The 14,512-nt window shown below is 38.2% G+C and overlaps 1 protein-coding gene across 1 annotated transcript; it reads right to left on the reverse strand.

Annotated features, from left to right (window-relative positions):
- Positions 1 to 428: 428 nt before the first annotated feature.
- LOC310734764 (succinate receptor 1-like) lies at positions 429 to 6,996 on the reverse strand. The gene is made up of 2 exons (XM_083557188.1): positions 6,941 to 6,996; positions 429 to 1,794 (listed from the first exon to the last, which is right to left on the reverse strand). Exons 1-2 carry the CDS (start codon positions 6,941 to 6,943, stop codon positions 883 to 885), a joined length of 915 nt encoding a protein of 304 aa, XP_083413314.1. The 5' UTR covers positions 6,944 to 6,996; the 3' UTR covers positions 429 to 882.
- Positions 6,997 to 14,512: the final 7,516 nt, after the last annotated feature.

The following is a 14,512-nucleotide window of genomic DNA, read 5'->3' on the forward strand; positions in this document are numbered from 1 at the left end:
TATTATAACATACTATTTCTCTGGATATTTACAACCATAAAAGCTCACTCTTGTGATTGTTACGTGCAGTTCCATTGTGTGTTATTTTGAATACACTCAACTGTGCTGTATAAAAATGTGTGGTCAGAAAACACCTGCTGATGAGAATGGGAAATATTATTATTTATTTATTTATATATATATTTTTGCTGACTTTCCTTTTTTTTGTCTCTAGGGAAGTTGATAGGGGATTTCAGTTCCCATGTCCATGTTCATGTTGTTGTGGTGCAAATCTTCAGCACATAAGCATTTTCTTTTTCTGTGTTACAATGTAATAAACAACTTGAAATATTCTGCCTCATATTTTTTTTACAAGACTCAAAACATTATATGTTCAAAGAATTGGGACACCTCCCATTTCCAGCCGTATATGGTTCTTTCCCAAAATTGGAGGCACACAGTTGTATAGGGTCTTCGTGGATTTGGTAGCATTACATTTTCATTTTATTTGAACTATGAGACCCACACCTTTCCAGCATAAAATACCCCTGGACACAAAAGGATCTCTAGGAAGATTAGATTTACATGGGTAGGGTTCAAAATGAACTGGAACACTGACTGCACCCCAGATCTCCTCACCTCCATCAGTACCTATGTTTACAGTTTACAGTAAGTAACAGTTTTCCCCCTTACTGAATAGCCAAGACAGAATGTTTACCAATGTACAGGATTAATTAAGTATTTTATAAATTTTTATTTTGTATAGATAAATGTATACTAGTTGAATAAAATAAATACTTTTAATCCATGCATAAAATACAACATAGCTACAAGTGTAATATGCATCAAAATAAGTAGATAATAAAGGCCAATTTTCTGCTTATTAAGATTTGCTTTTGACTTCTAGGTGAATCTTCTAATCTTCTTCCACTTGTCCTGTAAGATCTCTTTAAACCTGTCTGTCATTAGGACATAAAACACAGGGTTTATGACACTGTGAAAAAATCCAATTGGCCGTACAATTATGTATGCCGTCTCGATGTAGGTCTTCGTGCACGGTGACATTTCCAAATGAGGAAGCTGTGATATGATGCGCAAGTTTCTCATGATGTGAAATGGCAAGTAGAGCACAAGCAGCATGACCGCCGCAGCCTTTACGATGTTCATTGGCCTTTCGAAGGATGTCCCGAGCACTTCCTGTCTCTTCTTCAGCAGAGAAACCATCCTACTGGATAACAAATACAAGGCCAGCAGTGGCAGCACATATGCAAATGCGCTAAGCAACAAGCTGTAATGTAGGACAGGGATGGTTTGGTACATGCTGCTGAAATCATTACACATGCTGCTCTGCACCAAGTCATCCATAATAAAGTAGATGTAAGGAGCAAGCTCGATTGTCACCCAAATCCAGTTCAGGATGCTGACGAGCAATGAGCCCTTTAAAGTCAAAAAGAAGTGGGTGCGTTGTGGGTACCACATCAGGAATAATCGGTCCACACCCACCCACAGCATGAAGACAATACTGGCATACAGGTTAACATGAAGGATGTACCGAACAACCACACATGGATTAGGGGGTAATTTTAGGTTATTCTTGTAGTTGTAGGACAGTGCAGCTAAGGTGGCCATGCAGATGAGGTCGGAAATTGCCAGATTAAACATATACACATTTGTAGATTTCCAAGAAGGCAGACAGAATATATAGACCAGGATCACAAACAGGTTGCAGAGGGAGCCAATGACAGACTCTACAGCATACATGGGGGAGAGGTAGTTGATGTAGAGTAGACTGTTGATATCAGTACAGTTGGACGCCTGCAGTTAGACAGATTATCACATATCCACTTATTATTACTTCACATAATCAAGATGTAATTTTAAAGCAAATAGATTTGTATGTTTTAAATTAATGCACATGTATGTTTATCATGCACACTACGATAAGAAAGATGAATGTGTAGCATGATGAACATTTGGATACTATTATTGTAATATGAATCCTGATTTGCATTCATTAAATTGGACATTATATTGAGAGCCAAAATTCTCAACGATTTTAAGCAGGATTTTGAAAAGGGCATCCCCAGGATTCCAAAGTTTTTTACTGACTAGCTCACTTTTACAAAATGTATTTCTCTAAATTAACTGTATATTCCTCACAGGAGCAGCCTACCCTTCACTGGAGGACATTTGCAACACTGGGGTTGCCAGGAAATCCCATAATGTCACCATGGACTGAATCCATTCTCAACACAGCCCAGTGACACTGTATTATAAACATTTGCATATCCAATCAGCCAATCATGCTGTAGCAAAATATCATTTAATCATGTCATGGTTGTTGCTATGAAATGTCTCTAGGTTACGTATGTAACCCTAGTTCTCCGAGGGAACGAGACGCTGTATCACAACGCTATGTCCACGCTCTGGATCATGTGTGAAATCTGGCCAATATAGGCAAGACGTGACTTTTTCGGCGGGCGACATTGCACAAACCAGGAAGCTACAAAATGGCTGTGCGGTGGTAGCGACATTAGCTTCTGCAGAAGAGAGAAGGTAAGCGCCGCAGAGATGCAGGGAGTGTGGCATGGGAACGCAGCGTCTCGTTCCCTCTGGGAACTAGGGTTTCATACGTAACATAGAGACGTTCCCCATTCATGAACGTCACAGCGCTTTGAGAACGAGATATCCAATCATGCCACACTGACCAGACCCTGCCTAATGTGTGAGGGCCTCAGCACCTGCATGCAAGCCAGGGGAGCATGGAGTGGCTCTGAGGTCGAGGTCATAAAACCCAATAAAGGTCAGCGGGGTGGACTAGCCCGCAGCGTTGCAAATGTCCTGGAGTGAAACTCCAGCGGACCAGGTCGTGGAGGCTGCCACACTCCGCGTGGAGTGAGCCTTGACCCCGAGCAGAGCGGGGAGACCAGAGAACTCATAAGATGATGAAATAGCATACACTACCCACCTGCTGAGAGTCTGCTTGTTGGCAGGGAATCCTTTCCAATTAGGGCCATAGCAGACAAACAGCTGCCCCAACTTGTCCTGTGGAGGTAAGTGTCCAGTGCTCGCCCTGGACACAGCTGGTTCTCCTTCTCCTGGTCGAGGACTAGATACGGAGGAGGGCAGAATGCCTGCAGCATGACAGGGTTGACACAGCACACTCTGTGGGGTGCTGTGAGGAGCTTGGACTTGACCTGAGACATGACCTCTTTAAGAGTGAGCATCCTAAACCTGAGCCTCCTAAGTGAGTGGTTTAAGGAGCGGAGATCTAGGTTTGGACGCAACCCGCCATCTTTCTTTGGAACAACGAAGTACGGGCTGTAGTAGCCTGACTCTTGACCTGAGGGGAACCCACCTCGATGGCCTCTATCCTCAGGAGAGCACGCACCTCCTGTTCCCCTCGGGGAGCGGTGCCCTGCAGCCGTTGAAGCTTTCTGAGAGGCGACGGGTCTCCTCCATCTGCAGCGATCTTTTGGGCGGAAATAGAGGGAATGAACCGTTGGAGGGAGTCTGTGCCCTGAAACACTTCCCGTGTCAGGGCTAGCAGACCGGCCTCCTCTACCCGAACGGCCGGAGCAGCATACTGCGGCCGTTAGCGCCGCCTCCTGAGAGGCGGCGAGCCTCCCCCATCCGCAGCAATCTTTTGGGCGCAATAGAAGGAGTAAACCCACTGGAGGGGGGCCATGCTCTGGAGCACATTTTGTTGCAGAGCCAACGGCCTGGCCTCCCAGTGGTACAATGCCATCCAAGATGTAAGCCGTCAGGCTCGTTTATTAGAGGCGAGGATGACCCTCAGTTCGACCAGCTCCTTCTCGGGCCTAGAGCGTCGCCAGGAGCCCTTAGGACCTCCCCGCGGGGACTGGGTGGCAATGCCCTCTTTCTGGCCTTAGCGGTGCCTGGACGTACCAGGCTGAGGCTGCCGCCGAGCAGCCCAATGGGAGCGGAAGGGAAGTACCACCGAAACGCCACCATGGTCTCCTGAAGGAAAGCCAGAAGGAAAGCCCGGTCTCTGTCGGATATCTCTGCGCACAGGGTGAGTCAGGGCTACCAGGGCTGACATTGATCGACCAACGGTCAGTGTCAGGCCACAGCGCGACATAACTCCTAATCGTCAGCCCCAGAGCTGAATCCCATCTCTCATTGCAGGTCAGCCTAGTATGCCTGCAACACACTCATCGTGTGGAGGCAACCCGCAGCCTGACCTGCCACCTAGCCCTACTTACTAGAGTCAAAGCGGCTTTCATAGGCATACCGAAGCCTTTAGCGATGCACCACCTAGGGAGAGATAGCTTGCTAGTGTCTCTTCCACACGTGGCATCGCCCCATTGCCACACTCCTTAGCCCCAACCACATTTGCGTACAGCAGGGTTAGTTGGGGAAAAAGCATGCGCCTCATACTGGGCCTCCCAGGACCTGGACCCCTCGGTGTGTAGTTCGGGGAAGCCATTGAGGCTGTGACACGGGCCGTAGGAGGCGCTCATCCAGCATACTGGGTGCACGCTGCTTCTGCTTCTCGACCGGCCAAGCTAGCTTGAGCTTGGACATTGCCTGCGTCATGACCTCAAGGAACTCCTCGTACAGCACAGGCTGTGAGGAGTCCACGGGCTCGCTAGCATCCATCATCTCTCCTTCCCTGGAGGGAGAGATATCCCTGCTTGCACCAGGAGATGGAACCACCGAACAAGTTCTCTCCCCGGGGAACTGGAGCTCGATATACACAGGGCAATAAGAAACATGTAGACGGAATTCTGCCTGCATGTAAGCTCTTGAGTGCACAAATACACACACAAAGCGCTTACCTGAACAAACAGAAGCTAATGTCGCTACCACCGGACAGCTATTTTGTAGCTTCTTGTTTTATGCAACGTCGCCTGCTGATGATGCCACGTCTTGCCTATTGGCCAGATTTCACACGTGGTTCAGAGCGTGGACAACGTGGGGACGTTCCCAAAGCGTTGGGACGCAGCTCGAAGTTCCCGAATGGGGAATAAGAATGGAACTGCTAATGGAATGGAACTACTCAATGCATTTGGCTTAAGATGAATAAGTTACAGGGTATTTCACACTAATCAGTTTTTTTTAATAATAACTGATCTAAGAACATTATATATGATGTCTTAAAATCCTTTGAATTTGACCCAGGTATTCTGTTTTTTTTTTTAATTGTGGGAGAATCACCAATTCCTTCTAAGGCATTAATTTCAGTGTTCAACAGTTTTGTTCAAATACACAAACATCTCATTCATTGTTACTAACAATTAGTATGCTTTAACTTTACAAGTTTGAGTTCTACGCAAACCTGTAACAAGTTTAAGTCTGTGCGATGACAAACTACACATTATATATAGGTACAAAGCCTCAATTGATGAAAAATTGGTTTACTTAAGTCAAAAACACAATGAATACACAGAAACAACAGTTAAATCAGCACATTGACTGACACCACCAAACGCGCTGTTGTCATGTGACTCCACTTGTCAGTTCTGAAGATGCGAGCTACTGAAAAACATACCTTTGAAAATAGTTAAGCGTTAAACTTTTTTGTCATCATATTAAAGCACCGCTGCTGTAAATTGTTAAAGAAAAATGATTACATTTATATTTTATACATTTGAATACCAGTGCGGGGGTGGCAATGCTTTATCTTAGGGATGCAGTTGCCACCCCGTGTCACCCCGGTAGATCCGCCTCTGCCAAAAAGTCCTACCTTTTTCTAATTACATTGATGTTTTCCATATGGTTTTTGTTGTTATTTAGAATGGCTTTATGATATTTATAGTGAAGTATATTTCGGATCCTGTTTGTGACGCCAGGAAATGATGTATATTTCTGGTTGTGCAGGAGAGTAGCTGTTGCTTAGAAGAAATCTCTGTAGACAACGATTACATATTTCAGATACTACATATTTAAGATATTACATATTTAAGATACTATAATAGACTGCAGGTCTTTTGGAAGATTTATACAGTAAGTGTCATGTCCTTATGTCTATTTTGGAAGGACGTCCTGTTCTTGATAATGTCGCTGCGGTACCCCAATTGCTTCACTTGTTGATAACTGCCTTTTGAAATCCCACCCTTGATAGATCGTCCAAAGAGATCATAAAGAGATAAAAAAAAAATAATAATCCTACAGAAATAGCTAAGCTTTATTTATTACTTCCAAGCAGAGTTACATGCTCCATTTTAAATACACTCTCATGTACTCAGGTAATTGTAATGGTTTTTTTACTTTCTTCTTTCTTTTTTCCCTCCAAATAACTTAGTTTTCACTTTTCAAATTTAAGGTGGAAAATATCAGACCTGACTTAAAGAGGTTCCATGTGTTTAAAACCCTGCAATTTTAACAAGTGTGTGTCGATTTTTTTTTATAAACACTTATTATTATTTTATTGATTATATTTTCATTTACTAGATCTATATCATGCCATGTGATCTTACTTTATGCAAAAATATTTCTCTGTGGCTGTTATCAGTCTAAAAATGCAAACCAGGTTTTAACAGACCATGTTTTCCATCTTTTACATAAATCTAAATATCATAATAAGTGTGTAATGTCACAATCATGCTGTTAAATGCATGCATACACACATAGCGATCATATAAACAGTGGACAAATACTGTGTCTCTCTAAAAAAAAAAAACGAGATCTTGGACGTAAATATTAAAGACGATATATCGTTCAATGTTGAGAGGATATTTATATTATTCACATCAATGAATCAACCGAACAAATCCAACATTATGGTTTAATATCTGAACTTGTAAACAATTTAAACGGAATAATTCAACAAGCACTTATTAAAAGTGATAGCAAAATATGAAATAAAATTATAATTTTATACCTAAAAATCTAATCATTCAATAATGACATTGTGTACGAGTTTACTACATAATATATTTGAACTTTACCTGCACATATTCTTGAAATTAAATCAGAAAAAATTAATTGTCCTTACCATTGGTGATTTCAGCAAGCTGTTAGAAAGATGTGATGCTTAATGTGTGTGTGTGTTCACATGTATATCACTGTATAAACACTGTGCTTTTTATATATGCAAATAATATATTCCCCTCAGGGAAATAAATGACAATGATGCTATGACATCTGTCTGTTTCCTTTTCCCTGACTTTATTTTTCTCATAAATGAGAGAATAAATCTATATTATCTACTGTCTATTAACTATATGTATTATTTATATTTATCTATATGCAGCAGATGGTTGAAAATGATCTATTGTTTACATTAACTGATTTTTTTAATGGTTTTATTTGGTTTTTCTTTTCTTTTTTTTTATTACTATTTATATAGGTTATGAAATAGTGTTTACACTTTATCTCAAATGGATGCACTCCAGAATACAATGTTCTCAAATCCAGTTACAGCCGTTGGTTTCCTTCATAAAATACTAGATGCCTGAGCACAAAGAAAGAGGAATGAATAAGGACAGAAAGGATCTAAACCATACATATTTGGGATGTTTTCAAATGAAACATACAATGGAAATTGGGTTTTTGTAAGTTTGTTTAAAGGCTCACAGAGTCTATATTGGAGGTTAGGGATCAATTATTTTGCTTATTATAAATGAATGCTTATTATTATAATACCCTGTTAATAGGGAAGGTAAAAAAAAAAAATAAAAAAAAAAAAAAAATATATATATATATATATATATATATATATATATATATATATATATATATATATATATATATATATATATATATACAGTGAGGAAAATAAGTATTTGAACACCCTGCTATTTTGCAAGTTCTCCCACTTTGAAATCATGGAGGGGTCTGAAATTGTCATCGTAGGTGCATGTCCACTGTGAGAGACATAATCTAAAAAAAAAAAATCCAGAAATCACAATATTTGATTTTTAAACTATTTATTTGTATGATACAGCTGCAAATAAGTATTTGAACACCTGTCTATCAGCTAGAATTCTGACCCTCAAAGACCTGTTAGTCTGCCTTTAAAATGTCCACCTCCACTACATTTATTATCCTAAATTAGATGCACCTGTTTGAGGTCGTTAGCTGCATAAAGACACCTGTCCACCCCATACAATCAGTAAGAATCCAACTACTTACATGGCCAAGACCAAAGAGCTGTCCAAAGACACTAGAGACAAAATTGTACACCTCCACAAGGCTGGAAAGGGCTACGGGGAAATTGCCAAGCAGCTTGGTGAAAAAAGGTCCACTGTTGGAGCAATCATTAGAAAATGGAAGAAGCTAAACATGACTGTCAATCTCCCTCGGACTGGGGCTCCATGCAAGATCTCACCTCGTGGGGTCTCAATGATCCTAAGGAAGGTGAGAAATCAGCCCAGAACTACACGGGAGGAGCTGGTCAATGACCTGAAAAGAGCTGGGACCACCGTTTCCAAGGTTACTGTTGGTAATACACTAAGACGTCATGGTTTGAAATCATGCATGGCACGGAAGGTTCCCCTGCTTAAACCAGCACATGTCCAGGCTCGTCTTAAGTTTGCCAATGACCATTTGGATGATCCAGAGGAGTCATGGGAGAAAGTCATGTGGTCAGATGAGACCAAAATAGAACTTTTGGGTCATAATTCCACTAAACGTGTTTGGAGGAAGAAGATTGATGAGTACATCCCAAGAACAACATCCCTACTGTGAAGCATGGGGGTGGTAGCATCATGCTGTGGGGGTATTTTTCTGCACATGGGACAGGACGACTGCACTGTATTAAGGAGAGGATGACCGGGGCCATGTATTGCGAGATTTTGGGGAACAACCTTCTTCCCTCAGTTAGAGCATTGAAGATGGGTCGAGGCTGGGTCTTCCAACATGACAATGACCCGAAGCACACAGCCAGGATAACCAAGGAGTGGCTCTGTAAGAAGCATATCAAGGTTCTGGCGTGGCCTAGCCAGTCTCCAGACCTAAACCCAATAGAGAATCTTTGGAGGGAGCTCAAACTCCGTGTTTCTCAACGACAGGCCAGAAACCTGAGTGATCTAGAGAAGATCTGTGTGGAGGAGTGGGCCAAAATCCCTCCTGCAGTGTGTGCAAACCTGGTGAAAAACTACAGGAAACGTTCGACCTCTGTAATTGCAAACAAAGGCTCCTGTACCAAATATTAACATTGACTTTCTCAGGTGTTCAAATACTTATTTGCAGCTGTATCATACAGATAAATAGTTAAAAAATCATACATTGTGATTTCTGGATTTTTTTTTTTTAGATTATGTCTCTCACAGTGGACATGCACCTACGATGACAATTTCAGACCCCTCCATGATTTCTAAGTGGGAGAACTTGCAAAATAGCAGGGTGTTCAAATACTTACTTAATAATTATATATATATATAAAGAATAGTGAAACAAATGTGCACAAGCAAATCTATTTAAAATATCCTACTTTTCAGTGCCTCCAAAGGAAAAGGCAACTAAATAAGGTTGATTTATTTTGAAATAATAAATGAATTAGTAACTTCTAATTTAAAGAAAAATTTTAAGAAACATTTCATTATTTACCAAATTGTTAAATGCACTAAAGGTCTTTATTGTCTTTATTTTCTATTTATTTACACTTTTTAGTGTCTACTATGAAAATAAACAAAGCATGTAAAGTAAAGATAAAAAATATTGCATATTATATTAGATGGTTTGGTTCTTAGTCAGGGTCATGACTTGCTCATTTGGAATAAACTTCGGAATATACTTCGAGACTAATGTACACCAATATTAAATTTGTAATCTAATTGAATTGAATTGTACAGCAGGCTTGTATATTGTTGCACATTAAAACATGTAGAGGTTTATGAGATCATAACGTTTCTGTTTGCCTTTAGTAAAAGCTGTTTCCTTGGTGACACTCTGTTCCAGTCTACACAATGCAAAACATTTATTACCATCAGGTAAATACAATTGTTCAATATTTTCAACAGAGATTCTCAACATTTTGCACGCGATGGAAAATAAATCATTAAATAACTTTTTTTAAAAACATAATCCTATTTAAAATATAAAAATGGACTGAGAGTGGATAGTGGAGACGAACGCAAATGCGGTTTAAGCATTTTTATTAAGTGCAAATACTTGGTATCATCAAGGGAGTGGCACAAACTGAGCAAATGTTTTGTGTCTAATAATGAAACATGACAAACTAATTAAAGAGGGCAGACTGAAAACTGTAAAAAAAGACTCATTAACTGGACATGTTCAGAGGCAGGCCATGAATTAAAACATAAACAATTTAATTCTATTCAATTAAATACGTTTTATTTGTTTAGCTCTTTCAACAATGGACACTGTCCCAAGGCAGCATTACAGAGACAAAAAGGTCATAAAGTTGTAAAGTTTAGTGCCTATAAGTTTGTTCCTCATTAGATTAGATTACATTAGATTAAATTTTATTGTCATTATGCAAAGTTCAAGTACAGAGCCAATGAAATGCAGTTAACCTCCCTGACTACGCCCCTGAAATGCTCCCTCACCTCACCTGACTACGGCCATAGACAGGTGTGTATCTTTCCAAATCATCACCAATCAACTGAATTTTTCACAGGTGGACTCCAATTAAGTTGTAAAAACATCTCAAGGATGATCAGTGGAAACAGGATACACCTGAGCTCAATTCTGAGTTTCATGGCAAAGGCTGTGAATACTTATGTACATGAATTTATTTTATTTGACTTAATTTTTTTTTTATAAATTTGCAAAGATTTTAAACAAACCTCTTACATGTTATCTTTATAGGGTATTGTTTGTAGAATTTTGAGCAATTTATGTATTAATGTATTTAATTCATTTTGGAATAAGGCTGTTACCTAACAAAATGTGGGGGAAAAAAGTAAAGTGCTGTGAATACTTTCCACATGTACCGAATAAATAAATAAATAAATAAATAAATAAATAAATAAATATATAAATAAATAAATCTTATATATATATATATATATATATATATATATATATATATATATATATATATATATATATATATAAATATACATATTATAGGAGGGCAAAGTATGAGGTACAGGTGCAGAGACCAGCTTTAGTCTAAGAATATGGTACTGCATTACAAATAAAAATTCAAAAATTAATTCTAAGTTTATCCCTAATGAGTGAGCCAATGGTTATTGTTGAAAGGAAAAACTACCGGAGATATCATGGAAGGTCTTAGTGCAAGGGGAAATTCCTGAAAACTGCTTTGCTATTTATAGGCCTAGGTGTTTTTACATGAGTTATTGGGAATTAAACCCATTCAAGTAAACTGATAAACAGGTTAATAAAAAACCCAGTAGTGAATTCCACCACAGTTGTTTTTTTTAAACAGCAGACCCTCATGGACACTGCGTTGAGAAGCACTGAGGTAAAAGATCCTCTAACATTTATAGTTTTAGGCCTAATATTAATGATGACAGGCTCTGTGCCAAAAAAACTGGATGATGTTCATTACATTTTGTAATGGTTTCTTTTGTGTGAAAAGACGTAAACTCCTGACAAGGTTGTAAAATAAGTTGAAATTTGTTCAATTCAGTTCAGCTTTATTTCTTGGGCACTTTTAACAATGGACATTGCAGAAACATAAAGCTTATAAAATGTAAATGATAAGTGCTATAAGTTCTAAGCTATTGCACCAAACTGTTTATATTCATTATAATCTTTAGGTTGATGTTGAGGAACCATCCCCAGCAGTCTCCAACTGAAGAGAACTCCATCCAAATATAGGGCATCCAGATGAATCAGGCAGATCTGAAAAGAAGAAAAGGACAGAAACACTATATAATCCATGACCACGCCAAGTCTGCTCATTTAAGAATACAGGCTTGACTAAATAGACTGTGCTATAAAGAGGCCTAAATCCTGACTGAGACATTTCATGAATGGTATTCCTGTACAGGTACTGTAGGAGCATAACTGCTTTGGATCTTGTAGTCCAAGAGATGGTTGGACCAGTAGAGCAGTGTTAAAGCATTAGAAGTCTACAGCAACTCACTTTACGCCAGTATGGTCTAAAAAACAAGATTCCTGTTATTGGAAATTGTCTGTATTCTTTCACCTGAGTAGAAATTTGCCTACAATTTCCTGCTACGTACCAGGTGTTAGGTGGTATTTGCTGTAGTAGTGTAATAGTGCCAGGGTACCCAGTACACACAAGTGTTGAAAGCCATAACCATATAGTGGCTAGCACTCTGTATTATTGCCACAGCAAATAATGTTTGAGGCATGACATGGATTTTCTATATACCCCTTGTTCTCCTGGGTTGGACCAGCAGCTCTTCTTTAGTGAGATAATAAAATGTGACTTCAGCAAACCACAGGCTGGCTATCGGCACACTGCATAATTAAACTTTCTCTTAAACCATTAATTGTACGTTAACACAAACAAAGCTTGAAACATGGGTTGAAAGTTTGCCACTGACAAAAGCTAAATTAACTCACTTAACCAGGCCAAAGGTGTCCAAAGAAACTCACTTTTTATCTTTCAGAAGTTTGATTCCTGACTGGCTCAACTCTACTTTGCCCATTCAATATTTAGATTAATGGCATTTATTGACTACCACAGAGTCCTTGAAGGCTCTGGGCAGATTAAATTGACATGGCAGCACAAAGAGGCTGAAATCTGATTGGACAAAAAAATCTAACATCCACATACACGTACTGGAAGCAGTGCAGCCAAGAGAAACACTACGAAATTACGAGAATAAACTGTTGGGAATAAAAAAATACAATTTCATGGAAAAAACATTAGAATTTATGTAGGTCAGTGCTTCTGATAGTGTTTAGGCCAGCAGAGAAGGCTTTGCTGACCCTGACCACCCGCCACTGCAGAGTCCTTACTAGAACCAGAATATAATACTATAGACCCTTTATCTTTCCCACACTGCATTGACTACCGGTACAATTTTGCACTGATTGTGATATACCACCATTGTGATATGTCATTCAAAATATACAGGAAGTACAACAGTCTTTTTTTATTTTTTTATTTTATTAAGCAATTAGCCATATACAAACAACGTGGCAATATTAAGTACAATTTACATTACAATACACAAAACAGGTGCATGAAAATACAAATATATACACATATATTTAGGTGAAAGAGGAAAAAAAATAGATAAATAAATAAAATGTATAATAATAATAATGAATTTAAATAAAAAAAGGTTAAAAATAAACAGGGCTATGGTTTATTCTGTAAATCATATTTTTCTATAAAGAACAAAAAATGTATTGCATTTTGCTTTTTAATCACTTTAAGGGCTTTTGTGAAAGAAATAAACTCATTATAAAATGCAAAAAACGTTGGTTTCAGTTTCAAGTATTTCGATTTGTGTATATAAAATTTTCCCATCAGAAGTATTTTATTAACAAGAAAGTCGTCTTTGTTATTGTTTATTACAAGTCCAAAGATAATGTCCTTTACAGTGAAAGCTCTTAGATGGGGAACCTTTGGGTAAAGCCAGTTATGGAGATCAGACCATAAAGCGTCTGAAGTAACAGTCTGCAGCAGGAGAAAGTTGGAACGTCTGTGTAAAAGTGTAGAAACTACTATACTGCATATTATCAAAAAATTATTAACTTGGGCATTTCTGTCAGAATTACCCATGATCCACCACCTCGGTTGCTATGGAGACAGAGCCAGATGGAGGCAGTCGTGCCGAGTGACAAGAAAAAATAGGGAAATTTGTGTCCATGAACATGAATCAACAGGTTGAATAAATGTTTTGGTTTATGACCAGGACACAGGTAGTTTGAAATAAACTAGGAAAAAAAAAAGATACATTTTAATCAATTATTATAATTATATACATTTTAACATAAAAATATGGACCTTAAGGCCACCAGTTTTATTTTTAAGCCACCAGTTTTTCCTGCAACCCTTTTCCTAATCTCCAACCCGTTATCTTTTTTTACCATTTATCTTTTTCTCCAAATCTTTTATCTTTTTCACTTTTTGTATGCTTTTCTTTTTTCAAGATGCTCGATTTTCATTGGAGGACCAAAAAGATCTCTCTCTTTAATTCTTCTACATCTTATATATGGCACTTATATATAAGTGTATATAAGATATAATTGTTGTGATGGAACATATTTTGCACATCAATGAAATTCAATGCATCACCGTTATTTCAGAAGCTGTTCTTTTCCACTCAATATCACAACTCCGATTCCCAAAAAATGATGCTGTATTCAATTTAAATAAAACCAGAATGCAATGGTTTCCAAATCTCTTCAACAAATATGTTTTTTCACAATAGAAAATATCTGATGTTTAAAGTAAATAATTGTTCATTTTAAATTTGATGGCTGCAACAATCTGAAGAAGAATCAGAGCACAGATAAAGCAAACGCAAGAAATTGCATTTGTATTTTTATTCATATGCTGTTTTAAAGCTTAATATAGAATATAATATTGTGAAAAATTTGATGAATTATTACTTTAATAATAAATAGCAATTCTAAACCTTTTTTTATATTCTAAATATTCTACTCAAGTAAACGTTACTTTAATGAAAGTTTACTTAACTACAAGTTA

Source organism: Silurus aristotelis (assembly GCF_946808225.1).
Source record: "Silurus aristotelis genome assembly, chromosome: 12".
Classification (NCBI taxonomy): Eukaryota; Metazoa; Chordata; class Actinopteri; order Siluriformes; family Siluridae; genus Silurus; species Silurus aristotelis.